The 26,854-nt window shown below is 35.7% G+C and overlaps 1 protein-coding gene across 1 annotated transcript in view; it reads left to right on the top strand.

The window, feature by feature from the left end:
• RICTOR (RPTOR independent companion of MTOR complex 2) overlaps nt 1-26,854 on the top strand; it is a 75,557-nt gene that overhangs the window by 15,068 nt on the left and 33,635 nt on the right. The window contains exons 3-16 of the mRNA XM_041472261.1: nt 3,047-3,144; nt 11,564-11,628; nt 13,729-13,860; nt 14,787-14,850; nt 18,581-18,707; nt 19,566-19,735; nt 19,983-20,050; nt 21,123-21,190; nt 22,485-22,567; nt 23,204-23,291; nt 24,140-24,230; nt 24,375-24,441; nt 24,549-24,629; nt 25,933-26,033. Coding sequence (XP_041328195.1) covers nt 3,047-3,144; nt 11,564-11,628; nt 13,729-13,860; nt 14,787-14,850; nt 18,581-18,707; nt 19,566-19,735; nt 19,983-20,050; nt 21,123-21,190; nt 22,485-22,567; nt 23,204-23,291; nt 24,140-24,230; nt 24,375-24,441; nt 24,549-24,629; nt 25,933-26,033 — 1,303 coding nt within the window. The remainder of the gene's footprint in view (nt 1-3,046; nt 3,145-11,563; nt 11,629-13,728; nt 13,861-14,786; nt 14,851-18,580; nt 18,708-19,565; nt 19,736-19,982; nt 20,051-21,122; nt 21,191-22,484; nt 22,568-23,203; nt 23,292-24,139; nt 24,231-24,374; nt 24,442-24,548; nt 24,630-25,932; nt 26,034-26,854) is intronic.

The following is a 26,854-nucleotide window of genomic DNA, read 5'->3' as shown; positions in this document are numbered from 1 at the left end:
CACGTCTGTCGTGTTCTCAGTTTTCTCACAGTTTTGTAGCTTTTGCTCTGGAATCCCTAGTTTGCTTCAAATTACTTACCTGCTAATAAAGCTTCTGGGAAATACCTGTGTGCCCTGCTAAGCTCCACAAACCTCTCTTTCCTCAAACTTTTCAGTCTCTAAAAATGAGTTTTTCCTCAACTGAAAGAGGACACAGTGAGGAAAAAGTTGGTGTAACCACAGTTTTTCATGCAAAAATAGAGGAAAATGGTTTTAGTAGACATTTTCTTTAGGCGTCCTTATTATGCAGATCTGTCATTGCTACAGAATTGTTAATATGGGAGATTGTAGTATTGTTGTGTCCTTATTTCTTCTCATCCAAACTGACTGCCTTTTTCCTCAGGACAACTTGGGCACTTCTGAGTTAATGCCAGCTTTATCAGATAACTGAATGAGAATGTCCATTGCTATTGCACAAGAGGTTTTCTGGGCTAGTCTTGTGGTCTTTCCTGTGCACACAGTGAGCTTAGTTTTTGTAGGGGTTTATTGTGCATATGTAGCCATCTGCACTTTCAAAATCAAAACATACTTTCAGTCATTTTGGAAAGTTATGTTGCTCTAAAACTGCTCACCTGGGATGTTTCTTGTGGCATAACGGGGAATTCTACAAGTGTTATGAGCCAGGGAAATTCACACGTTACCCAAGGCAAGCCAAAGCATAGATATGAGCCAGACTGTATTTTCAAAGAAACTGGGTTATGAGGAAGCTATCTTCCTCTCCTGTTATATTCTCTTGACAGTAAGTTTTTGATATAAACTATTTGTAGTGCCATTAACTAATCCAAACTACTTGTTTTCAGTGAGCCCCATCCCTGAAAGTGTTCCAGGCCAGGTTAGGTGGGGCTCTGAGCAACCTGGTCTAGTGAAAGATTCCCTGCCCATGGTGAGGGGGCTGGAAGTAGGTGATCTTAAGATCCTTTCCAATCCAAGCCATTCCATGATTTTGTGTTATGCTATTGCAGACCTCTTAAACTGAGTGAAGCCCTGGAAAAGCAAATTGTGCAGAGGAATCCTAAAGCTGGTATAGATCCAGTAATATTCTCACTGTCTCTAATTTCTGTAATAATATAAAAGATTTATTTTCTTTTTTCCTAGGGATGTGAAGAGGTCCATGCACATATTCCAATTTAATTTCAAAGTTATTAGCTATCTGGTTTTACTGTGCATACTGCACAGCGGTGCAAAGTAGCTGTGTCCATACTTGTGTATCTGATGGTTGACTTTGCGTATGCTGTGAGTAGATTTGTGGAAAAGGATCTCTCACATCAAGCTAATAGAAATTGATGCCACATTTAAGACTTACCTTGTCTTCCCAAAATCTCACTGATCCTTTTTTTGAAAATTACCAGAATTATACAATGTGACAGTAGCATGTCTCTACATGTGCTAAAGTTTTATTGTAAGCACCATAGTCAATGCAATTGCTTACCTTACCTTTAAGTAGGCATCTAGCAGCTAATCAGACTGATGGCAGTTGATTTCATTGGCTGATAGACAGAATCTTCATTGATTACAGTGGGTTAACAGGTTTGTACACTTCAATTGGGGTGCCTACCTGTGTCATAATTTTAAATAATGTCTTGATTCCTGGTGGTGGTGCAAATACAGGTTGTGTCTGTCCAAACACATTCTGGATATATCCTAGTAAGATTGCTAGTTATGTTTGCTTTTCTAAATTTGTTTAAGTTTTTAAAGTATGGGAAGTCATATAAAAGCATGGTTTGTAGAGAGGTAGTGAAGGTGATGCTTTCTTTACATCTCCAATTCTTGATTTCATTTCCATAATGAAATATACACAAACACACTTTGACAAGTAAAAGGAACATAAAAGACTCTGTATGTGCCACAAACTCAGTTGTAGCTGTTCCATCCTGTAGTAGGAGGCAAGTTTTTCTTACTGAAGTTAGTGTGGGACATCACACACAGAAGTTCTCTCTTTGCTGCTTACTAGATGTCAGGCTTGTTCTAAAGACTTCATTTTATGTAATGCAGTTATTTCTTCTGTTTGGTAATGTATTACTTTCTATGTTTTGAATCTTCAGGATAGCCTTGGTTTTTAATTTTTCTGGAACTGCTGATACCTATCCTCAGTGTCTAATCTAAAACTCCATGAGAATCCTGCATCAAATATGTCCCTTTAAAACCTGCCCTGCCACACAACCATCACATGCAGAACTTACTGCAGTGAATGCTACAGTAGCTCCCTGGGCCCAGCCTCACTCTGTGCAGCTTGTTCCACTCTGCCTTAATTCCTGCCTTAATTCCAAAAGTGGAACAAGAGTGTCTCTTCTCATCATGGTACTCGTTCTCTGTTTTCTGACAGAATGCAGGGTCATCCGTTGGTGTGTGAGTAGTGGTGGCATTTTTTTGTTCATCTGTTTTTGCTGGGATGGTGGACCCTTAAGAAGAATGAAGACAGCATTCTTAAGGCTCTTGTTTGCCTTGTAGTTCACTTACCACGTCACTGGAAAGGCCTAGCCTTCTATTTAAAGCATCATTGTGGAAAGCAATTAATGTGGAGAGCAGAAAAGCGGTCTCTTCTTTCCAAAATCTCACCAACTCTTTGTCTGGAGGAGAAAAAAGGAGTAATATGGGGTGCCAGTAACACGCTATATTTTAACTTCAGTTTTTGAGCTTACTTTAAGTTACAAGGGGATTAACAGTAAAGGTAACATCCTTACAAGATGTAAGGATTGGCCACTAAATGGATTTCTTTGTTAATTGCAAATCTAAGATATTGATTCAAGTTTGCTTTAAAGTAAGAGTGTCTCTCTTCCATGACCTTTAGCATTTATTCTAGTGAACTCAGGTATGCATGGTTTTGGTCCCTAGCATAAATCACATTGATGCTTCTTGGAGCAAAAGTGCTTTGTATCCCTAACTGAGACCAGGATAGCACCTATTATATTTATGAAGCTGCATGTTGAATGCATGTTTAGATTTTTCTTTTTTTTTTTTTTTAATTTTTCTTTTACTGTATCTGCTAATACCCTCTTTTCTTTTGCAGACCCTTGTGATAACATGAGAGAGATTCTCCAAAATGTGGCCAAATTACAGGGTGTGTCAAATATGAGAAAACTAGGTCACTTGAATAATTTTACTAAGGTAAGAGCTCAAATAGTGTCATAGAACAAGTAATGGTACAGGTAAAATGTTTCATATTTACTCAGTCAGACATTGGCTGGGATGTTTATGAAATTGCTTAATATTACAGAACAGTACTTGGAGCCTACATACTGTGGGAAAGGAAGGTAACAAATAAGGACAAGCAAATGTGTGAATGCAGAGTTATGCTTAAGTTTGCATATCTGTCCTACTGGCTGAGTTTTTGTAATATTTTGGTGCTTAGAAGATGGAAGTTTCTCCCAATTAATGGGTTAAGTTGCATAACTCGAGCTAAAGATTTGGTTCCTGCTGTATAGAATTGAAATAAAAAATATAAAATGCCATACTTTCTGAACGTAAACTGATTGAGTACAGTGAGAGGGGAGGACTGTATCAATGTACATTATATGCAATGTTTTGAACAGTGATAGAATAGGAACTGTGACTTTCACTGCAGTTTCCATAGTGAATAAGATTTAAAGGGTCCATTTCTGCAATACGTCCTTGTTGATGATTTTTGATGTGCTTCTTCCAAATTGCGGACCTGTGACAGGTACGTGCTGAAAATACAACAGATACATTGGAAGCTGTCACTGTGAGCTGATGAGGCAAGAATTAAAAACTTACTGCAGCGTGAGGGTGTAAGCTGACGAAAGAAACCATGAAAGATTTTCAGAAGGACATGCAGCATTTTTTGGGTAAAAGAGAAACCTGTGGAGAGAAGCTGAGACGACTCATGGGAGGTGGTCAGGGAGTTGGGGAAAAAGTGTTCATTGTAGGATAGTGAGTGGTTGTGGTTGGACCAGTGTTCCATTTGTCAGTACAAGGGAAACATGCGTTGCAGTCAGTGAGGCAGGAGACATTGAAGCTTCAGTGTGAATCGAGATTGATGGACTGATAGAGGGATGTAGTGTGTTGTACACCTTTCTGATAGAGATAGGGCAACACACCTGAAAATGAAAACTGATTTCCTGTAATTAAGGATGGATCCTGCAACCGGCAGCAGCCAAGAAATAACATAGTAGCGGAGAATGTAAGGAATGAAGTAAGGTTTAAATTATGCTTGCAGATAAGTTTGTTACAAAGAATTGAGTATGATTGTCAGGAGTCTATTCGACATTTTTGAGCCAATCTTAAGTGAAGGGGGGAATACTCAAGGGAAGGTGTGGGGAACTAGTTGACAGGAGAAGGACAAACATGCATGATAACCTTTGAAATAGGCATCTTGGCTGTTAAAGGCACTCTTTGTGAGACTGACCACTTCAGTGGTGAAGTGTGAGATTTGCTTAACGGGAAAGTGAGTACTGAGGACAAAATCACAATAATTTATCTTCTAATGCATTAATAGCAAATCTGTAAGTTCGAAATTTTCTGGATTGGTTCAGAACACATGTAGGAAAGTTCAGGAAGAGGTTCATTTACTAAGGAACTGCACTTCACACTGAGATATCTTCTTTGGCCTGTTGGCTTGTGTCTGTCAGACACCAGCCATTGACAGAATGCAGCTGTTTTCACTGGGATTCCAAAATGTGTTGCAAGAATGCCCTTTATTCTGCTAGAAAAGTTTGATGCATAGCTCGGTTTCCTTTTTGTGATAATCTGGAAACTTTGAAATGTGAATGCTTCAGAACTCTCTAGTTGTCTTAAAATTAAAGAGCTGAATTAGGTTTATAGATGCATGATTTGTAGTGAAAAGCCAGTATTTGAACTAGGGATCTTAAAACAAGGTCAATTTTGCTATTGAAAATCAGATATAAAATCAGATTAAAATAATCAATAACTTTGTTAAATTAATAAATATGCATATTATAATAAAACATGAACCAAATATTCTTTTTAAAAGATAGTTTTGAGAGATTGCATAATTCCATAATTGAATATTTGAAGATTATTTGGGTTTTTGTTAAACTCAGCATTGAAAATGAAAAATACTTAGAGAAGCATAAGGATGGTTTTCATAAATTGCACTTAAGACTGCCAGGAAATTATGAGTGTGTAAAGCAACTTAATAAAATTAAATGTGATGTTTGAGGACGTAGACTGTAGTTCATAACCTGATTTTGATTCTAAATTAGAATCAAGGTGCATGAGGGAGTCATACTACTCAATTTAATATTGAACATTTGTTCTTACATTCATCTCACTGGTATGTACTTTGTATAACTTAGTGCTTTGGTTTTAAAAACTCTTCCTATTTTTGTTTGATCTGTAAATGCAGTCATGAGAATAGAATAAAAGTTGCAAGTTGTACTGTATTGTCTGCCTTGTGGTTGGAACAATTCTGTGGTTTTCATTCCAGTGGTTAAAAGTGAAAGCCTGGAGCTTGGCAAGATGGTTTTATTTCCTTTTTGCACTCTGTTCTTCTACGATGAGTTGGTATAGTCTCAGTTCCTCCTTTGTGAGACAGGAGTGTAAGATTGATATGCTAAGGGCTGAGGATGTTTGTATCCTGTATTGGAATTATAGTGAATAAGAACTTGATTTGTTTAGAAATTGTTGCATTTTGTGGTCCATTTTTAAAGAGCTACTTGTTATCTGTGATATTTGTCCTATGGACAGGGAAAGGACCTTTGAACATTTTTAATAGTGTATTTCAGATAAAATAATATGGAACATCTATTAGTCTCCTGCTAGAAATATTATACTTGAAAGAAAACATCTGAATTAATCTAAGCAGTTGCTCCGAATTACCCCACATTTTTCCTTTAGAGAGTGTGAATCTTACTGTTTTAGTTCTTCAGTCAGGGAAAGCAAAATGGTTTTATCACATGGAAACAAGTAATGTAATTTACTCCAAATGTGGAGTTTCCTGAACAAGGAATGGTGGTAGACGCCAAGTTTTGTATTATTTTCTGGATATCTGAGGTGTGTTATGTTCAGATTTCTTTACTTGAAACTGGACTGGATTTTTAAGGTGAGATCTGTTTCCTTCACCTCCCTTTTTTTAAGGAGCAGGAACATAATAATTCTTTTAAAATTGCTGAACTAGTACTGAACTAGACTTCAGGGTCTTGTGTAGAAGTTAAATACTTTAAATTTTTCTTTAAAATAATGGTGATCATAAGTCAACAGTAGTTGACTTATAGTCCACTAGTTCATCTGCAAGAATGAGACAGTGAAGCAGATGCTTTATATGAAGCTTCTGTTCTTAGGTGCTGTAACTCCTGTTTCATTGCTACTTCCCTTTAAGAGAAGTGTTAACTAGTCATGTTCAGGTTTCCACAGCACCCATTATTACTGTGCAAAGTATTCTTCATATGTGATATTTTACAAAAACTTGCATTTCATTTATCAAGTTTTTGCTAGTATTTATTAGTAGCTAAGTCATTAGTGTTCCAGTTCTTTGCCTTTTGTCTGCAGAATGTGAGTTGCTCTTGCCTGACAGGTGGTCTTAAGTTTTCTGTTCCAGGAAATTAGCATTCCCAGTCTGGTGATGCACAGGCTATGGAAAGGTATGTTCAGTTCTGAATTGCAGGAGCAGCAGACTTAGAAAATTTATCTGCTTTGAATGAGAGCACACTCCTCCTCTGCTTCTTGTCACCTAGTAAATGAAGCTGCAGTTTTGTGGGCAAAAGCTTTTATGGAGTACTGCCTCAATCTATATTCTTTTCAAGCCATTCTATTTAAGCTAACTTGTATTCTGACCTGAAAACTGTTTGAGAATTTGACCTCCAGTAAATGGTCAGTGACACTTTCAAATGTCACAGCAGTTCACAAGTTTGGAATATGCATTTAGCTCCAGTAAGCTGCGTAGGATTACCCATCTTTAATGTATATGGCCGCCTACATAAGGCAAGCAGCTTGAAGTTCCCCAGCTTCTGCTGATTAGTACCAAAACATCATGGTTATGTCTTTTGGGTTTTCCCCACCCCCATGCACAACAGTAAGATAAATCACTGAAAACCTGAAGAAACTGTACAATTGCATTTACCCAGTGGAATGTATCTTTGTGATTTGAAGTATTTATTTATAATCCTCTGTTATAGAAGGTTTAGCCCGCTGGGAGCTTCTGAGAGATCTTTCATACCTTTGTAAAACTGAAAGGGTATTTTAACAACAAGCTGAAAAATAAATCCACAGATATTGTATGAATTAACGTTTTTCTTTCAAAAAGAAAGGTACTTCTTAAAGGACAAATTCAAGCAATTCATTTTAGATATAACCTTAGGAATGGAACAGCATCAGTAATATAGTGATATGGAAAATTATGTTTGCAATCTGTTTGAAACTAATTGTCATTATTTAATGAAGCTTTGCTATTCTGCTCTATATATCTTAGCTTTTGGCCATGTTGCTGACTTCCACTAGGATGATATGGATTGAGTGGCTTGAGTATGGATATGGCCATAGAGGCTTTCAGGATTATGTCTCTGATTCATAGTCTGTCATTTTAGAGTCTCTTTGTCTTTTGCAAAACCCGGGTTATCTTAGACTGAATGTATTGTCTGACTGTAACATTCATCCAAGCTGATAAACCACTGACAAAACCTGAAATCTCACGATGATGTAGCAGATAGGAACAGAACATGTACTTAGAGACATTCAGCTGTGAATGGTCAGTAGGGGTTTCTCTTAAGACTAGGATCTGCATAGTAGCCTTTGCTTAATTATTACCAGTGGTGGCTCAAGCTGTATTTCCAAAGTTATAATGCAATAGTTGCATTCTGAATGCAGAGAATAATATAATATTTTTACCTAGTAATTGCTGTTGCTATTCTGCTAAATATAAATTGGAATAGTCTCAAATGTGCACTCCATTTGTGCATGTTGTTGACCTCCTATGGTTTTGTTGTTCTGAGCTACTGTTTCCAAGACATGTTGATATGTTACTCATATTGCTGTGACTCATCTGAGTAGTATGAAGAACTCATAGCTGACAGTAAACATGAAAAAAACCTTCACTGTAAGTTAGTCACTGTCTGGCCTAGTGTACTTGCCATTTTATCCTAATATTTAATCTTATCCTCAGAGAGTCTTTGCTATGCCCAGTCACTGTGTATTTGATCACTAAATACTAATTTGCAGGTTTGATTCACAAAGTATACTCTGTTTGGTTTTGTTTATACCGATATAAAAATATATAAAATATGTGTGTATTTAAAAATGTATACTTTTTATAGGTAATATCTATATATTGAAAATACAAACAGTATAAACATATAAATAATTTCATAATTCCAGGTATTATATGATAATCCTTTGCCATTTTAATGAACTATGTCAGTGTATAGCCAAAGATAGATTTCAGTGTTCTGGTACTGCTTGCCTACCGAGTTATGCTATCGTGGTATGTATGTTAATTGTTAAACCTTACAGTCAGACATATGACAGTTACTTGACTTTTGTCAGGAGTTCAGCCATCTACAAATACCACTGCATTTGGGCCAGAATCATTGATCTTCTTAATGTTGTTTGAAGGTGAAATGAGAAGAAAGCTATGTTTTTTAGTATATTTAAGGACAGACATTTATACCATAGCAAATACCCAAGGAATTTGAACCAGCTGAACACAATCTGTTTGTTATGCAGCAGCTTCCATGACTATTTTTTCTCCCTTTCAAACTTATAGAAATCCAGCCTTACCGGCCAGTTTGTTTTTTCCTTTCCCTAGGTTAAATAAACCAAATGGCTCAGGCTTCATGGGTGGATTTTCTACCTGCCTTGTCCATTTTTCTGCTACACATTTTCCACTTTGCTCTTAAAATATGGCACACAAAATTTTGTTCTTGCAGTTTTGAGAGCAACCAGTGAAATGGAAAAAGTCTTAATCTGAAACATAAAGCAGTCCTATTAGTATTTTTCTTACTTTGTTTAAATTAACATTCTGAATGTGAATTTCTGGACATTTTCTGTTTCTCTGCTGGCCTACTTTCATTTCTTATGTGTCTGTTAATTTGTGGTACCCTGAAGGATATGATATGCTATTCCTACTATTTAGTTAAATCTTCTTACTGGCTTTGGGCATGGCTTTCAAGTCACTGAAACACTTTTCAATTCTGATCTTGCTGTCCAACTTTTTAGGCCGTTTTCTATATGGGATATGTATAAATTTCCAGGAAGGCTAATACATAAGTACTGATGTCCCATTAAAGGGAGAATAAACTAGTAGCTCTTTTCTTTTTTGTGGGAGAAGTATTTTAGATGCATGCACAGACACCATCAAACACTTCTAATTATTACTGTCAAATTTAAAAATTTATATCCAAACAACAGTTAAACTTAATGAAAGTTTTAACTTGTCAGGTTACATGACTGTGTTTGAATTTCAAGATAAGGTCAAGTTCTTTTCAGCATCAGCAAAGATGTGTGCAGTGGGAGCACATACATAGTTGAAAACAGTTAGTATTGAGCTGATAACCACTGTATATATTTAGTGAGAATGACAAGCATACTAGAACTGGTTCAGTGAACTGAATGTTTTTTAGCAGTGCAGCAAGTTAGGTAGGTTCCTGGAAGATGTCAAGTGCTTCAGTTTAATCTCAGGACTGCTCAAGATGCAAACCAATGGTACATGTGTGGTAGGAGACTAGCTGCACTTATGCACTAGTGCATACTATAGCAGCTTTCTAAAAAAATGGGGTTTTCCTACTTCAGAATCCTATGGGGTTTTTTAAGGTAGGAAAAATAGGCTGTTGAGGACAACCTGTTATGTTAAGTTAGGATTTCTCATTTGTGTCTAGGGTGGAACACTGGGGAAAGGTTTAGATGTATAAATGATTAGCCTGAACAACTATTCACGTAATTGTCTGCAACTGAACAATGAACTGTTTTTACTCACTATCTTCTCGCACTGTTTTGCTTACACTCTGCCAGCCAATTTTTACAGTTCATAAGATGTCAATAGAAATGCTAAAGCAGCAATGGTGGCCTTAGGCAGTCCAACAACAGGGCATAAAAATAGATTGATGTTAGGAAGTGACATACTGTCATAACCAGTTAGTGCATCAATTGCCTAGTTTTATTATCACTTAAATTTGAAAGGCGGTAAAAAAGGTTATATAAAAACTTTCCTTATGTTTTATAATTCTCTCTGGTTAAGAAAAATGCAAAATCCAAAATACTTCAATTAACTTAAATTATTTGAGCCCGAATGTGGGACTGATCCAGGCCAATTTAATTATCTCTCATTAACAGCCTTAAATTTCAGCTTTATCACTAAGTATTTTTCTTGAAAGACAATTTTGTAAGACATAATGTAATCACCAAATTAATTTCTACTTATTGGTTTACTTAAAGGAGGAGTTTCTGTCAATATGTTATTTTTTCAGATGGAGGTGAGCAGTAGAACTGAAGCATGGAACACATTAAATACTTAGAGTAGCCTTGATTTGGCTATTTGTGTTGTTTATTACAAATGTCTTATTGTTATAAGTAAATGCACATAAAGAATGTGTCACAGGGTTTGATATATCACAGTATTTTCAGAGCAGACATAATGACTAGTTAGCACAAATACTTCCTGAATTCCTCACTAGGAATTAGAAACTTAATACTGCGCTGACTTAAAACTGAACACATGCCTGTTTTGAAAATGGAGGACAAAGTGCAAAGCTATTGCAATCACTATTAGTCACTTGAGTTTTTTGGAAGTGCTTAGAAAAGTGCTTTGGGATTTGGACATGATAATATTTTATAATTTTAGCCAGGGATAATAAGTGAGATTACTAGGAATTTCTTTGCTGTTCTTGAAAAGAAGAACAGCACTAGCTCTTCTTACAGAAGAGATTGTTTTCCTTTCCTCAAGAGGCTAAAACACTGGCAACCTAGGTTGCTCCTTTTAAGCATGGTTTTGGACTTAAAAACTGTGCTTGTAAATCTTCTCTGTTCACAATGACTAGATATGGTTGAAATGTCCAGTTTGTGACAGTATACGGCTGTCTTTTTGTGTGCATAAATTCAAACTTTGCTCTGATTTTTCAGAGGTACAAGTTCTATAGGATGGGTGGCAGGCCAAGACCAAATGTCCATTACAGGACACTTGGTAATGCCTTCTGATTTTTTTGTACTTCTGTGCTGCTGTGACAAAACATGATAGTGACCCATCAGTGTCAGTCTTTGTTTCAAAACTCTTACCTGAGCCCCCTGCAGATTTGCTTGGACTTCAGTCATTTTTGGTCTCTGCTCAAATTACCCGTTGCCAGCTAGCAATGTGGTGATGTAAAATGGACTGACCAGTACACAGCTTACACAACCATGCAACCTTTTTTTGGTATGAAAATCCACAGGTGAGTCCCCGTATCTGGTGTGTATAGGAACACAATATGGGCAGCAGAAGTTCTCAGGGAAGTTTGAAGCCGGTATTCTCTCCCTTGCTACAAATTAAATTCCTCAGGTTTTTTGAAAGCATTTCCCAAAATCTGTGGTTTTTATGGTTATTTTTGGAGCTCTATAAATAATAGATATTTTCTGTTATTTTCAGCTTCTTTGTAATATTGGCCATGCTGAAGAAAAGTTAGGTTTTACCTACGACAGCATCATTATATGGTAAGTAGTAAAGAGCACCAGGCAGTCCTAGGGAACTTCAGTTGTTTTTGGTGCAACTAAATAAGCTTCTTTGGTACTTCTGAACTAGTATTTTGTATTTATAATATGTTTGAAGCTTCATAATGCAAGTATATAACCCGTAAATACTTTAATGAGTAAAATCAGAAATATATTGCTCACTTTTAGGCAGAGACAAACCCTCCAAGTTAGAAGTGTAGATTTCTTCATTATACTCCTCAGAGATGTAAAAGTACCTCTATTTCAGTAGTTGTAGAAAGCATTTCTAATAAAAATGTACATTTATAAAATACAGAGCAGTATTTTATGTTGTACAGGTCTGTATATGTTCATGAAGCACTACTTGCCTCGCTACTGACATGTCCTGTGTATATGCTTTTAAGTGGAATTTCAGTCTTATTTTTTTGTGGCCATTTTGACTGTCCAGTGTAATTACATGCTTATTTCCACACAGAGATTTATAAATTTGTCTTGAAGACCAGCACTGGTGACAAAAGCAAATAAGATCGAATATTTAATGCATTTCTCTGTTCTTTCAATTTAGATCTCACTTAAGCAAAAAAGCTTAGGAAAGCTAATTGTTCTTTGAGCAAAATGTTGGGAAGCCCTGTGTAATTTTTTTTCTCAGCTAAAACCGATGTCTTTATCTTTTTGATTAACTGTATGTTTTCACTGCGTACCTAAAGACAGTGACACATCTCTTTGTGGTAGCTTTTGCTTTTGAGTGTTGGATCTCGTGATAATCTTTTCCTTTGTAATTTCACTGTGCCAGTTCTTTAACTGGTCTACAGCTTTTCCTCATGAGGGGAAGAGGAGGAGCAGGCACTGATCTGGTCTTTCCATTGACCAGTGACAGGACCCAAGGGAATGGCCTGAAGTTGTGTTAGGGGAAGTTTAGCCCAGATATCAGGAAAAGGTTCTTTATCCAGAGGGTGGTTGGGCAGCATAATAGGCTCCCCAGAGCAGTGGTCACATCCCCAAGCCTGGCAGAGTTCAAGAAATGTTTGGACAATGCTCTCAGGCTCATAGTGTGATCCTTGGTTGTCCTGTGCAGGGCCAGGAGTGGGACTCAAAGGTGGTATCAAGAATACACTCAGTATCAGTCCTGGCTAGGCTTGAAGTGATTGAGAGCAGCCCTGCTGAGAAGGACTTGGGGGTCCTGCTGGACGAGAGGCTGGACATGAGTCAGCAGTCCTCTGTCCAGTCTTGCAAGTCCAGAAATCCAGCTGTGTCCTGGGCTGCGTCCAAAGAAATGTGGGTAGCATATTCATATTACAGGAAAGATGGTCTTGAAACAATTCCCTGTTGGTGCTGGAAGTAGTAATCAGTTTGTCTTTTCTGCAAATGATATGGCAGCTTACTTTGTCTAGGTATCACCTGGGAGTAAGCTCCTGTTACGTTGACTTACCCTGGCCAGGTATTCACCAAAAGACTGAAGATTTTTTTGCCTTGGAGTAGCTGATTAACATGTAAGATAACCCTAGAATAAGGAAAAAAAATCCCTAAACCTTTTTTGTAGAAATTCAGTCTCAGTGGCTAAGTATTTACATTCTTAGATGTCCTATTAAAAAGTGTCATTGGGAGGTTGAGGATTCCCACCTCATTCTGCATGTTGTTGAGGAAGAGGGATTAATATCTTGAGGGCCTTCAAAAGGACAGTGTGCTACCTCATGCTTTGTAACTCAGTTTCTAGAGTTCTTCCATATCTCATTTCTTCCTACCTACCTCATTCTACCTCTTCATTTTCTTGGACTAATACTATGCTCAGCTGCTTTGTCGAATAACAACTTATGTACAGGTTTTCATTCTATGTCATTTAATGGATGTACAAGCTGTTATTTGGGAAAAAATTAATTTGTGGCTTTTTAAGATCAATATATTGTCTACATCTGCTGACCAGGATGAGGGCTTGCCTTAAGGGTTGCACATGAGAAGACCTGAAAGTCAGAAAATTAGTTCATAACATTTATTTTTAAAAATCATACTTTTTGTCTTAAATGAGTGAGCAGTAGCTGCATATCAGATGGTGAAGTCTACCTGCTGCCTAATAGTTGTTTGTCCCTCTTGTTTTCTTCATTGTAGTCTGAGGTTAGCTTTACTAAACGAAGCAAAAGAGGTGCGAGCAGCAGGATTGCGAGCCCTCCGCTATCTTATTCGAGACTCCACTATTCTCCAGAAGGTGCTAAAGTTGAAAGTGGATTATTTGATAGCAAGGTAATTCTTCTCTTTCTTCTTGTTGCAATCTGTAAAGTTCTAAGTCACTTGCCTTTTCACGGTTGATACAGGAGGGAAGTGTTTCCATATTCTCTTATGTTTTTAGTAAGTAGTTTTATAAAATACATTTTTCTTCAACAGAGTATCTCATCACACTAGCTAATCCAAATAAAATGCTGTCCTAATATATGATACAAGTAATCCAAATAATTTCTACTTTTAGTCATAAATGCCATTAACTGTTAATTAATATGGTTGAAATAGTAATAATTTTCATGTCTTAAGTTTTTGTATGAGAATTGTTTGATTCTTTGTATTGTCACATTGCTATAATAGTTGATGTCCAAGAATATGTAGTCTAAATATAATCAATGACGCAACAGAAAAGTACCAAAGGGCAAACCAGCAGTGAGATAATACAATCAGCATGGTTAATAGATGTAAATAATAGCATTTCTAGTGATTCCTGTAATGCATTTTTTTATTTAATATACTGGTACAGATGTGTGTGAATTTCTGTTTATAAATATACACATGTAATTTTAGTGTGCTGTTCAACTTTTTTAGAGCAAAAGGACTTTTCTGATCTCAAACACTCAAGGTGTGTCGATGTGAAACATTAGAAATAGTTGGTGTGGTCTCATTTGCAAATGACAAATGCAGCTAGCTCAGAAAATAATTGTTGAAGCATTATGCTTTGCCATTTTGTATTTGAGAACCTTTTAGTGACTTAATTGTAATGAAAATAGCAGGGAAGATATAAACCAAACCTAACTGATGTATCATAATGAGTATATTTGCTGAAAAATGTAGTTTTTAAACCATAAGTCAGTTCTTTTTCTTTTGTACTCAAATGCACAAATATTAACATGAGTTGTTAACAGTTAAGGTGCAAGTTACAAAATGTGTTTTTTAACTTACTTTAGGTGCATTGACATACAGCAGAGTAATGAAGTAGAAAGAACACAAGCACTTCGATTAGTCAGAAAGGTAAAAGCTCCTATGTATGGTTGTATCTGCTGTGCCGCTCACTTGTGCTGACTCCTGGTTGTCTCAATCAACAATGCTTTTTCATAGTCTCTAATACCTTGCTTTACCTTTATCACATAATATAGCTGATAATTTAAAAGACAGAAAAATGTAGTGAAGAGAGTTGTTTTGATTTTACAGTTTTACCATTTAGAATCTCCAGTGTGCTAGAAAAATCGTGCTTACTGGACAAGGTTTGGGAAACACTTATCAAAGAGTGAATACAAGGGCATAAAAACAACATTAAGTTTCAATATTGGAATTATGACTACTTCATTGTATAGTTTAAGCATTTGTGAGTCAGAGATTGGGAGATCTGATGCCATGTGAGAACTGAGACAAATTGTCACGGAAGTGATCATCAAGGAATGCTTGTAACCTTACTGCTTTGTTTGTGGCAGTTGATGCTATCCACAGGATATTGTCTCTGATACTCAATGAAATGCGTTTCATCTGTGATGGTTACTGTACTGTGTACCCATGGATGTAGATTTGAAAGTATGGTAGCTGTATTTTCCAGTTCACCCTAGAGAAATTTGCATATGGAGGTACCAAATGTATTCAGGAAACATAATATCCTGCCTTTGTGCTGGACTTTGCTGTTCTTTATTGCTCTCATATTCTTATAGAAACTACTGAAGACTGGAGTAAAGTTTGAAGTAGTTGAAGAATGGTTCTCCAGGAGTACTGTCTGTGTGAAATCTCTTTTTGTGTTTTAAATCTACCTAAATATATTGTCTGTCTCACACAAGATACAATGTACTTGATTAACAACTGTGCCAAAAAAGAGTTTTAAAGACAGCTGCCTCCAAACTCAAACAAGCCCAAAACAAACAAAAAATGTTGTCCTTTATATGTTCCAGTATAAAGGAATAGGTCCTTGAGGAAGTTGCACTTTTATAATAAATGTTTTTTGCGAATCTGCTTTGAAAGAAGAGCTTCATTGTGGACTCATCAGTAGATGGAAGCACGTCCATAATTGGTTTTATTTAGGTCCGAAATTTATCCTCATTATTTCTGGGCTTTTTTGAGCATTTTCTGTTTTGCATGAAGGAAGAGACAGCAAGAGAAACAAATTCATTAGCTTGATCTGAAAAAAATGATGGTCAAAGAGAAACATCAAAGAAATCCTAGAGCTGACCTTTGGTGTTTTTTCTCCGTCATGGTGCAAGAGTATTGGTGTGTACCAGGTGTGTGCATCAGATACACAGGTTGTGCAGCCATGCTTGTGGTTCCTTGATGCTGAGAACTGTGTTGATGGAAGCCTTTTCTAGCATCTTTTGCAACTTACCTATAACATTCTGTTTTCTTAAAAGACAGTGTCAGACCAACAAAAAGCCACGCAGCCTGCTACGACTAAATTTAACAGCTTTCTCATGTGCTGTCTAGGCCACAGCAGTTAGGCATACGTTGGCATAGAGCAGTCAGTACTCAGGAAATTCTTTTACAAGGAATACTGTGCTTCCTGAATAGCATATTCTATATTTTCACACTGTCTTTTTGTTACCCTGCTCTTGCCCTTTTTCTACCTCTGTCTTCATCTCCCTTAATGTCTCAGATCTAGTGATTTGATGCCAGGATTCCTAAAAGATTACATAAAGGACTAAAAGGCAAGAATAAATGTCAAATAAAATGGAAAAAAGCTAGCAGACTGGTTCAGAAGATAATTAACTGTGAAACTGAACTGGGTTTTTCCAGTATCACAGAACTATTGTTTTCAGTTTCAAGATGTGGCTCTTTAACCTCATCTTAGGTAGTAAAAATGTCAGTGAGAATTGCATACATTAAAATTAAAAGCTTCCCTTTTCTTTCTTTTCATAAGAGAAGAACAACAAAATATAAAATAGTAATATTCCTTTATGAATTTAGAAAAGACAATCATAAACTTTATTTTTAAAATAATAGGTTTAAATGGTGTAGGTAGATTTTAAAACAATCTGACTTTTTAAACTTCATGCCAAATAGTTTTTGAAGGCTGAGTGTTCACTGTCTGTTTTGACTGTAATCACATCTACATTTACGGGTAAAAGTCTTAAAATTTAGTAACATCTTCAGCTGTGAAAAGGATGGCATGAAGTTGCTTCTGGAAGCATTTTTCTATCTGTTAGAAGTCAATAAGACATTTCTTTTAAATTTAATAGTCCGGGTGTTTTCTTTTTATAGCAGAAGTCATGGCTACATGCAATATGAGCCATGTTCTTTCTTCCTCTTTTCTAAAGGGGTCTTAGAAGACCAACTTCATAGTCTCCATTACTTATTTCATTGTAGCTACTTGGAAGTAGCTTTCCTTTACCTGTCCTTGGTCTTTAGAACTGCATTTTATTACCTGGAACAGATACAAAGGAAATAAAAAGATTCATTTTTTTCTACTGATGTGTTTAGAATTGAGTGTTACAAGAAGCCTTTCCTTCTCTTGTCTGCAAAGCAAAGAAGACAGTGAAGCAGAGCAGCTTGTGTCCTCACAGGAAGTACCATCTCAATATCAGTAGCAAACAAGTTGCAGTTTTTAGAGTGGATTGGTGCACTTATTCTGTTGCTTATTCTTTTTTCTTTTTCCCAGTATAAAAGTGAAAGTCTGTGTGGGTGGGAGAGAATTTGTTTTTTCTTTAAAGTCCTATCTTAAAGCTTCCTGTTTCATTGCATTAACATTATGTATAACGAGAAGCTTCTCAAAAACATGTATTTAAAGATAGATTTGTTAAAACTCTTCCAGTATTTTGGTCGTAGTTGTTGATCCCCTCTAGCATCTCTGCAAAAAAAGGTAAAAAACTAATTGTCTTTGCACGAATATCTGTAACACATCAAAGGGAGATGTAAAATGGATATAGGACAAAATGTTTTTGGAAGAATTACGAAGATAAGCCTGGTTTTGTTGAAAACAAAAAGGATGTTAAGCAAAAGCATGGGAAACTAGTCTTGATTTTTTAGGTGCTTGATGGGTATTGAGTATTTTTTTATGTCTCATTTTTATTTATTAGTGGAGAAAAGAAGGTGACATGGCTGCGTGGGCTGTAAAACAATTGCACTGTTCCCTTTTTAGGCAGTCAGACAAAAACCTGCTTCCTCCTTAGTACTACATCTGTTTAGTGATCTTGTTCCAGAAGGATATGTGTATTTAATTTTCACAAATTGAAAAAATATGAACAAGCAGTTGCTCAGCCTTTGTAATAAAAGGCTCATTTGGGTGACGGTGGTGAGTTGGTGGTATTGGTTGTTCAGGAATGGTTTTCTTTACCTTTAATGCATTTTGCTCCTTAATCGGGTGTGAATTTTGAGCGTCCCAAACTCACAGCTAGGCTTTCTGTAGTGCAAAATGTCCTTAATAGTATATGAATTTGTAGTCAACTCTGTGTCATTGGATAATGTTGTCAATAAAGATATTCTTGGGAGAAAAAAACTATGATGATGGCAGTCTTAACTGCCAAAAACATATTTTAAATTCTTTCTTATTAAGATAAAATATGAAAATAAAAAACCTGAAGCACAAAGAGAATGGTAAATTGACAAACAAATTAAAATTGAAAAAATTTCAAGAGCAAAATAAATAGTTGTGAAGATTCACCAGATACAACCAAGTAATAGGTGGACTGGTCTGTCTAATTGTATGAAGGTAACAGAATACTGGTGAATATGTAAGTGCATTTAGAGAAATGTAAAGAAACCATAAGGCTTTTTCTTTCCTTTTTGGCAGATGATCACTGTGAATGCTTCGTTGTTCCCCAGTTCTATTACTAATTCTTTGATAGCAGTTGGAAATGATGGTCTTCAAGAAAGAGATAGAATGGTTCGAGCATGTATAGCCATTATCTGTGAACTAGGTAAGATAATTTTTCTTAATTAGTGTTCAGTTTTGACATGGTTGTCATTCACAGTACTTGTTTAATAGGGAATTAGATGTTAAGTGTTCCTATCGACAGTTTCATGGATTTTAGTTGTTTGTATGATATAAGCCAAAATTACTTAAAATCTATTTATGTATCGTAGGCAAAGGTTTTGGATTTTCATCTTTTCCTTCAAGACTTGTCAGTTTTTGATTTGCCTTAAAGACATTTCTCTGCTGCAGTTGGTGTTTCTTAAATTAATGGATTTGAAATAGGGAGATTTCCATACACAAGATGCTGACAAATTTAGAAGTGTTCAGAGAACTACAAAATATCCTCATTTTAAAAAAATTTTGGGGTGGGTACTGTCATCATCAGGACAGTGGTTTATACTAACTCCCTAAACTTCCATTTGGCTGCTAATTTTTGAAGGATTTCAAAATCAATCTGTGGGAAATAATTCAGTAATTTGTTTTCAGGATTAAAGCTTCTGTTTTAAAGAAATAAACAAAATGTTACTCTTATTTCAGTATAAATATTATATCTATGTTGGTTCAGTGAAGTATGAAAACTCTATTGGAAAATCCAGAAACTACTGTATGGAAACTTGGTTGGGAGTTAAGGTGAGAAATGACCCAACTGGAAACTGAGTGACCAGTATTTTTGTGTATAATAAGTGAATCCAAAATCATCATTCATTACTAGTGTCAGCTAGTTCCATTAAAAGCCGTACATGTGCCTCAGCAGTGTTCAGGGCAGATAAGATACCCATACAAGAGATGACAAGTTTGTCATATGCCATGAAATGTTTTACCTTAGATCACTGGCCAAAATTACTTGTTTTCCTTTATCTAGCGCTTCAGAATCCTGAGGTGGTGGCACTTCGGGGTGGTTTAAGTACCATCTTGAAAAATGTGATTGACTGTCAGCTAAGCCGAATAAATGAGGCTCTGATAACTACAGTTTTGCACCTCATTAATCATCCAAAGACCCGACAGTATGTCCGAGCAGATGTAGAATTAGAGGTGAGTGCAGTTTTATTTGTTTAGTGACAGAAATTAAACACTGTATTACCCATTAGAATGTTCTGCTTTTATCTCAGATTTCCTGTGTATTAGTGCACAGTGTCTAAAAGATAAAGTGTTTTAGGCTAAAAACCTGAGATTTATGAAGCAGAAATAATATAACAGTTTGGAGTGGGACTGAGGAAAGGGCACTAGTGATTTAACTGTGATTAAGCTGTATTTTCATGTGTGTCTTTCTTTTGTTTAGCGAATTTTAGCCCCTTACACAGATTTCCACTACAGGCATAATCCAGACACAGCAGAAGGACAACTCAAGTAAGTGTTAGTACTGCTACTTGTGCCATCAGTTATGTTCATAGTATTAGAATTGAGCTGTACTTCCTTTCAAATGCTAAATTTCTAAAACTTGAATATCATAGGCCAGAGTGCAGTTTTCTAAAATACTGTTAAGCATTTAAGATTTAAAAGGGCTTGTTTAGCCTAGAGAGGAGATGGTTGAGGGAGACCCTGTGCTGAATAGCAGTCTTTTTACTACCTATGAAACTGCTTTCAAGATGATGTAGCCACGGCCCTTCATGGTGGTGTAAGGCGGGAGGACAAGAAGCAACAAGGACAAACAGCAACAGAAGACAAACTGAAGCAAGAAAGATTTCAACTTGATGTAAGGCAGTGGGGATAATTTTATATGAGGCTGGTCAAGAGTTGTTGTCCAGAGAAGTCCTGCTGCCTTGAGTTTCTAGCACCCAGCTGGATAAAGCCTTGAGTTTTTTTGCAGGTATTCCAAGCTGAATTACAGAAGCTTGTATACCCGCTAAAGCTCTGGACACTGTAAAGGCATTTACTGAGTTCTTGCAGTGGTGTTGAACTATGATGAATTTTAAAGGTGCCTTCCAACCCGAACCATTTCATGTTTTTATAATCTGGCATAGTCTGATAACAGGTAACAGGTGCAGTAATTTGGACAAGAGAGAGATCTCTTGAGGTGGCTTACAACTTGAATTACTCAGGATTTTTAAATTATGAAGCAGGATTAGATGCTTAGGTCTGGGTAACTGAATAAGGTCCAAATCTTTACATCTCTGCTGTAGACTTAGTGTCAGTGGAGGTGCAGAGTGATTGATCTGACCCCTCTGTGTTTTTTTTATGTTCTCCTCCTGTGGAAACTCCCCTGGAAGAGGAAAGTAACAATAATCAAAAATTCTAAACCTTTTATGTGTGTATATGCATTGTGTAAATACATATGTACACATATATGCATACATAAAATATTTCTTTTACTCTGGATTTTGTCCCGTATCTCAGTTAACTACCTTTCAATAATAATACTGTAGTACTATTTGTTTTGTAATGATTACCTGCATTGTGACATTTGTTGTTTCAATGGCAGAGAGGACAGAGAAGCACGATTCCTAGCTAGTAAAATGGGAATAGTGGCAGCATTTCGATCATGGGCAGGTAAGATTTGTTTATTTGTTTGAAATTGGATGATTGAAAGTGTGCTTTTACTTTCTAGTGTAAATGACACAGGATCTGTCTCATTTGATATGTCTAATTGCTATCAATATCTTCCTACAATGCTACTTAATATGTGTTTTGATACTGTAAAATCGGAGGATGCAATGCGTAGTTTTCTTGGACTCCTGAGAAGGCACAGCTTTTCCCCTCCTGTGTAAAATGCTTTATAAATTATATCTTGATGAGCATTCTTGAAATCTAATGCATGAAAGGATATTTAAAATAGCATCATATCATAAGAACTTATATTTGAGATGGTTCTACCACTGTAAATGAAGTCTTTTTGTCTGTGTTGAGATATTGGCAAATACTTTACCTGCTTTTGCCGTAGCTGAGGAGAAATTGGAAATGGACATAGTTAGCAATTTTTCATGTAGAGGATATTTCTAAATCGAAAAAGATTTTTTTTTTCATTTTACTAAATCCTTTCTCTGTGATATTACAATATGTGAGATGAAGGTACTGCCTCAGGGATTGCCTTTTGGGTTTTTTTTTTTTTTTTTTGCCAAGACACTGTCTTGGAGATTTAAATCAGTTAATATAAACATTTACCAAAATTTTGAGTGGAATTTTTCCAGGCTATACTTAAGCTGTTTTGTGACACTATTTGTGTTATTTTTTAAGTTCTGACAATGATTGCTAAGCTTAATTTTAATATCCAGATATCTTTCAAGTTTCTTTTTTGTTCTCACATGCTTGAAGAGGAGGCATGTGATGACTTTAAAACTTTCAAAAAACAGTTTCTGATAGGTGTGTTACTGCATCTTCCTGCACTCAGGCGCTTAGATCGAACAGCTGTTAGAATTCTCCTGAGACTAAAGGGAAATGAATTAATTTGTTAGGTTAAGATACAGCTTTTGATTGAAATACCTTACATTTCTGCTCAGATGATGAAAACCTTTCAGGCTTAAGCGTTACACATTAGAGACAGCTTTGTCTTTTTGTCATTTCTTCCATGCATATGTTTTCACAGGTAACTTTTGAGTACTGTTCACAATAAGAAGGACAAAAGTAGCACAGTCTTTTAATGAGAATATAAAGTTTTGTGATTAGGAAGTTTTGTTAAATATTATTGACTGGGAAGGAGAAAATTTCATCCTTGTGAAAATGTTTGTGATTAGTAGTTCTTCTTCATGTGTGCTTGTTTTCAAACTGGAAATCTAATTTAGCAATGTGTCTATTGTCCTTTCATTTGTTGATGAGGGAGTGTTGTTATACATTTAATGTTTTCTAGGTATTATCAGCCTGTGCAAACCTGGAAATTCTGGGATTCAGTCTCTTATTGGGGTGCTTTGTATACCAAATATGGAAATCCGGGTAGGTGGTGAATATTTAGTACTGATGTAGGAATAATACTTAATATTTTAATTAAGTTATTCTTAACTTTTAAGCAATTAAATGGTTTAAATAAACACAGACTCCAGTTATGAGACGGCTGTTCTTGAGTTTATTTAACCCCCAAAATTCAAATCTGTAATTCTGTTACAAAATTCCTCTGAAATTGGGAAGCACACCATGTATATGTGACAAAATAGAGGAGAGAAAAGTTCATAAATTAGTTTTTACTCTGGTCACAAATCAAAGCAAGTTTACAGTAGGTGCAGTCACAAAATTAAAGCATAATAATCAAAGTTGAATTCCAGGTAAAAAAAATGTTTCTTCACAAATTAAACTTACTAGAGCAAAGTTGATGGCTCCAGATGTAACTATTCTAAAAATCTGCAATCCAGGTAGCCTGAGCTACTATAGCATTCATAGTGACAATAAGGGACAATTCAAAAGTAAAAAAACCCCATCCTCTCTTCTCCAGTTTATTTCCGTTTGTGAAAAAAGCACTTCAACAAATGCACCTGTGTTAGCACTTTAGAAATCTTAAGGTCAGTATTAATAGTGAAAAAAGGGACAGTTTTGTAAATCTGTAAAATTCCGGTTGTGTTACGTTTTCTTTGGTAGAGAGGTCTGCTTGAAGTTCTCTACGATATATTTCGACTTCCTCTCCCTGTTATTGCAGAAGAATTTATCGAGGCACTTCTCAGTGTAGGTAAGTATTTAAAACAAGTCACATAGAATTTTTGTCTATTACACTCCTATACCAATTTAAAAACTTTGCTGTCTCCTGTGTATTGTTAATTGCCTCTGTTTTATCACTGAATCTATTGCGTGCTCTGAAGTCCTGTCTGAAATTCTTTATCACCTGTTAAGTGTTAAAAGTTTTATGAAAGAACAGCATAGTTAGGCATTAACATGAAAGACTGTAAGGTCAGCAGTGCAGATTAGATTTCTTTGAACTGTTAGCAATATTCAGAATTGTAGATGTGTTAGTGAATGCTACAGACAAGTTATTAGTCTATTAGTTCTATATATTGTCTGTCTGTTAGCTGTCCCCATTGTCCTTAGACATCTGCTTTTTTGAGGGTAAGTGCATGCTTTTTCATGTCTTTAAATTTAAACCAAATCAGTATTTTACCTTTAGAATTACTCTTTTGTAAACCCAAGAGAAGTCTGCTATTTTTTAATTTGTAAGTAAATAAATAATTCTTTGTTGCAAACTTGCTACTCCTATATATGGTTGCACCTGGTAACATTTTAGGTGCTAATGGTATTTTCTCTTAAACATGTTTAATATGTTTATGAATTGGAAATATCACTGTTTTTGTTGACACTTAGATACAATCTTTGTCCTAGCTTTCAAGGTACTCATGCTGTGTTCAGGACTGTGGATTAGATGACTTGTTAGATTTTGTCTCCTCTGACAAAATTTTCTGTAATTTGAAACTACCTGAAATAATATTTGCGGGCAAGGATTATTATTTACATACTGACTGCCATTATAATAATAGTGTAAAAGGGAAGCTTATAACTACCATTGTCTGTATTTTCTTGTTCTAGATCCAGGCAGGTTTCAAGACTGCTGGAGACTTTCTGATGGCTTTGTAGCTGCTGAGGCTAAAACTGTTTTACCCCATCGAGCCAGGTCAAGGTGAGGATTTAATGAACTTAACTTAGTCTAAACCATTCTTCTTGTTTTGTTTTGTGGCAGTGTGGACAAAACATTTCTGGTTTTCTTGCTGGAACAATAAGAAATGTACTTTCTAAACTGTTTTCATACCTTTTTTCTCTTTAGGCCGGATCTCATGGATAATTACTTGGCTTTAGTGCTTTCTGCTTTTATTACCAATGGACTTCTAGAGGTAACTAATGACTTTCAGTTTTAATACATACTTGCTACGTTTTTCCTGCAAGAGTTTAAGTAAGATGGTGTACACTGAATGTTGTAATATTTTTTTGCTTTCTGAAGGGTCTGGTTGAAGTGATCACAAGTAGCGATGACCATGTATCTGTCAGAGCAACTATCCTTTTGGGAGAACTTCTGCACATGGTAAATACCACTCTTTGTAACTACTTGTAAATAGATACTTGCTATTATAGCATTAATTTGTATTCCAAGTTTGAAACATGTCATTTTCAACTGAATAGTGGATTAATTTCATATTATATCTTCTGCATTTCATAGATTAAAACCAGTATAATTCAATAGGAGGACTTTTTGGAAAGTATTTAAAGTGCTGTCTGTCGGTCTGACTCTCACTTTCTTGCCATAGCAGAAGTTGTATTTTTAAGCTGGAACCCTGCAAATGCTCCCATCAGTAACTGCTTGAGAAAAGGACCATTGCTAATTTTTGCTTTTCTTAGAATGATGGTCGGTAGGCCTTTGACCAAGTGTGTTTAGCTTTCTGCCTCACAGGGAAGACTGATGAACATTTTTTCATACTCAGCTTGGTGTGCTTTTGGTACTCAATTTTACTCATTCAGGCAAGTCCATCTTGGTGCAGTGCTCCTGCTGCAGGGAAACTTCAGCTTTATTCCACTTCAGTGGACCTAAGACAGCTCTTAGAGTATCTTCTCTGTCTTAAACTAATTTTGTACTGAGGTGATGATACTGTTTTCATAAACACTCCAGTGCTACATTTTTTTATAATATTATATCCTGTTTTTCTGGTTTCCTGAATACTTTTGAATGGGCATGATTGTTAACTCACACTGGAGTATGCTGTAAAGCACAGGTGTTTTTTCATTTTCTGAAGGATGATCTGTTAATCAGATATGGCTACTGTTTCTCAGAAACTGAAAAAAATACTTGCCTGTTTATTTAGTGTTTGGAAATGTAAGTAATCTCTTTATCTTCATGTTCTTTAGTTTCTAAAAATATTTGCAGAACTACATATGTTTATTAAAAGCAGTTAAATGTCTTTTAACTTAGAATGTTATGTGAATAGATCAGGGGGTTTTGTGCGGTAATGCTTTAGTAGAAATCATCAACTTTAATTTGATTTCTGATTTTAGGGTTTTTCAGTACTTTTATGTACATGATGTAAGCATATCTCATGCTTTGCAAGTTTTTGTATATTACAACTTAAACTCCAGTGGAAACAATATGTATTATAAAACTCTGAAATTGTTTCAAATTACTTTCTAGTGCAATTCAGGTTGATTTGTTGGATCACAAATTCAAAACGGTATGTGTAATTATGCTCAGACATTAAGCAAAATGTAATTTTGTTGTCATAAATTTGTGGAAATCTTGTGAAAAGTCATAGATTCTTGAAATGTTGATCCTAAAAAGACGGATGAAATTGTTGTAATAAGTTATTCTAACTGGTCCTTTGTTGGATTTTTTGTAGGCAAACACAATTCTTCCTCATTCTCATAGCCATCACTTGCATTGCTTACCAACTCTGATGAATATGGCAGCATCCTTTGACATCATGAAAGAGAAGAGACAGTAAGAATTATATGTTACATTTGAAAGCATAAATTTCTGTCACAAAATGCTATCTTCTCTGTACTTTATACAATTGAAACTTCCTAATGGAAGAAGTCAAATAATTTTATAAATTCATGTCTTTAATATGTATTTCTTCAACTTTATGTTCATAGTTGGTTTTCTTTGTAGAAGACAAAATGAGTGTGTTGAGGTTTCTTTCACTTGTAAAAATGTATTTGTTAAAGACTCTTGCCATTTCTGATCTGTCTTGTCAGAACAGTATTTCGATATATAATATAATGTTCTGTCTCTCATTGTGTTGTCAGTGATAAATTACAACATTTTTCTAAACTGCTAGTGTGAAATGATAAATGCTGCTTGTAGAGTACTTCCTGAAAGTGTAGTGCTCTTCTGTTTTTTAGTTTTGAAGGTTTCTTATATGTCAGTGGAAGACTTTGCTATGCAATGACAGCATTAGTTTTCAAAAAAGGCATATCTGAAATGTCAGGAGAGGATGTTTCCCATGGTGAATAGTGAAAGTGGTGGGGTGAAAGAAAGGATAAAGAGCAGAAGACAGGTATACATTATCTGGAATTGTTGTCCTTGTTGGCATTTCTGGACACACCTAATAGAGTAGTAAGAATTCCCATTTCTGTTGAAAGAAAGTGTTTTTTTAGAAGTAGTATTTCTTGTTTGAGGAGTTTGGCATTGGTCAGCACTCTACACTGTTTTATAGTCTGAAAAACTGTAATTGTGTTACAGATTAAATTCAAATAATTTAAATAAGCGACCAAATCCAAAGGTATTTGTTTGAAAATAAAATAAAAGCACTCTCCTGC

Source organism: Pyrgilauda ruficollis, unplaced genomic scaffold (genome assembly GCF_017590135.1).
Source record: "Pyrgilauda ruficollis isolate IOZ18807 unplaced genomic scaffold, ASM1759013v1 scaffold108, whole genome shotgun sequence".
Lineage (NCBI taxonomy): Eukaryota > Metazoa > Chordata > Aves > Passeriformes > Passeridae > Pyrgilauda > Pyrgilauda ruficollis.
Note: the sequence above shows the minus strand (reverse complement) of the source record. Positions and strands in the feature narration are given on the sequence as shown.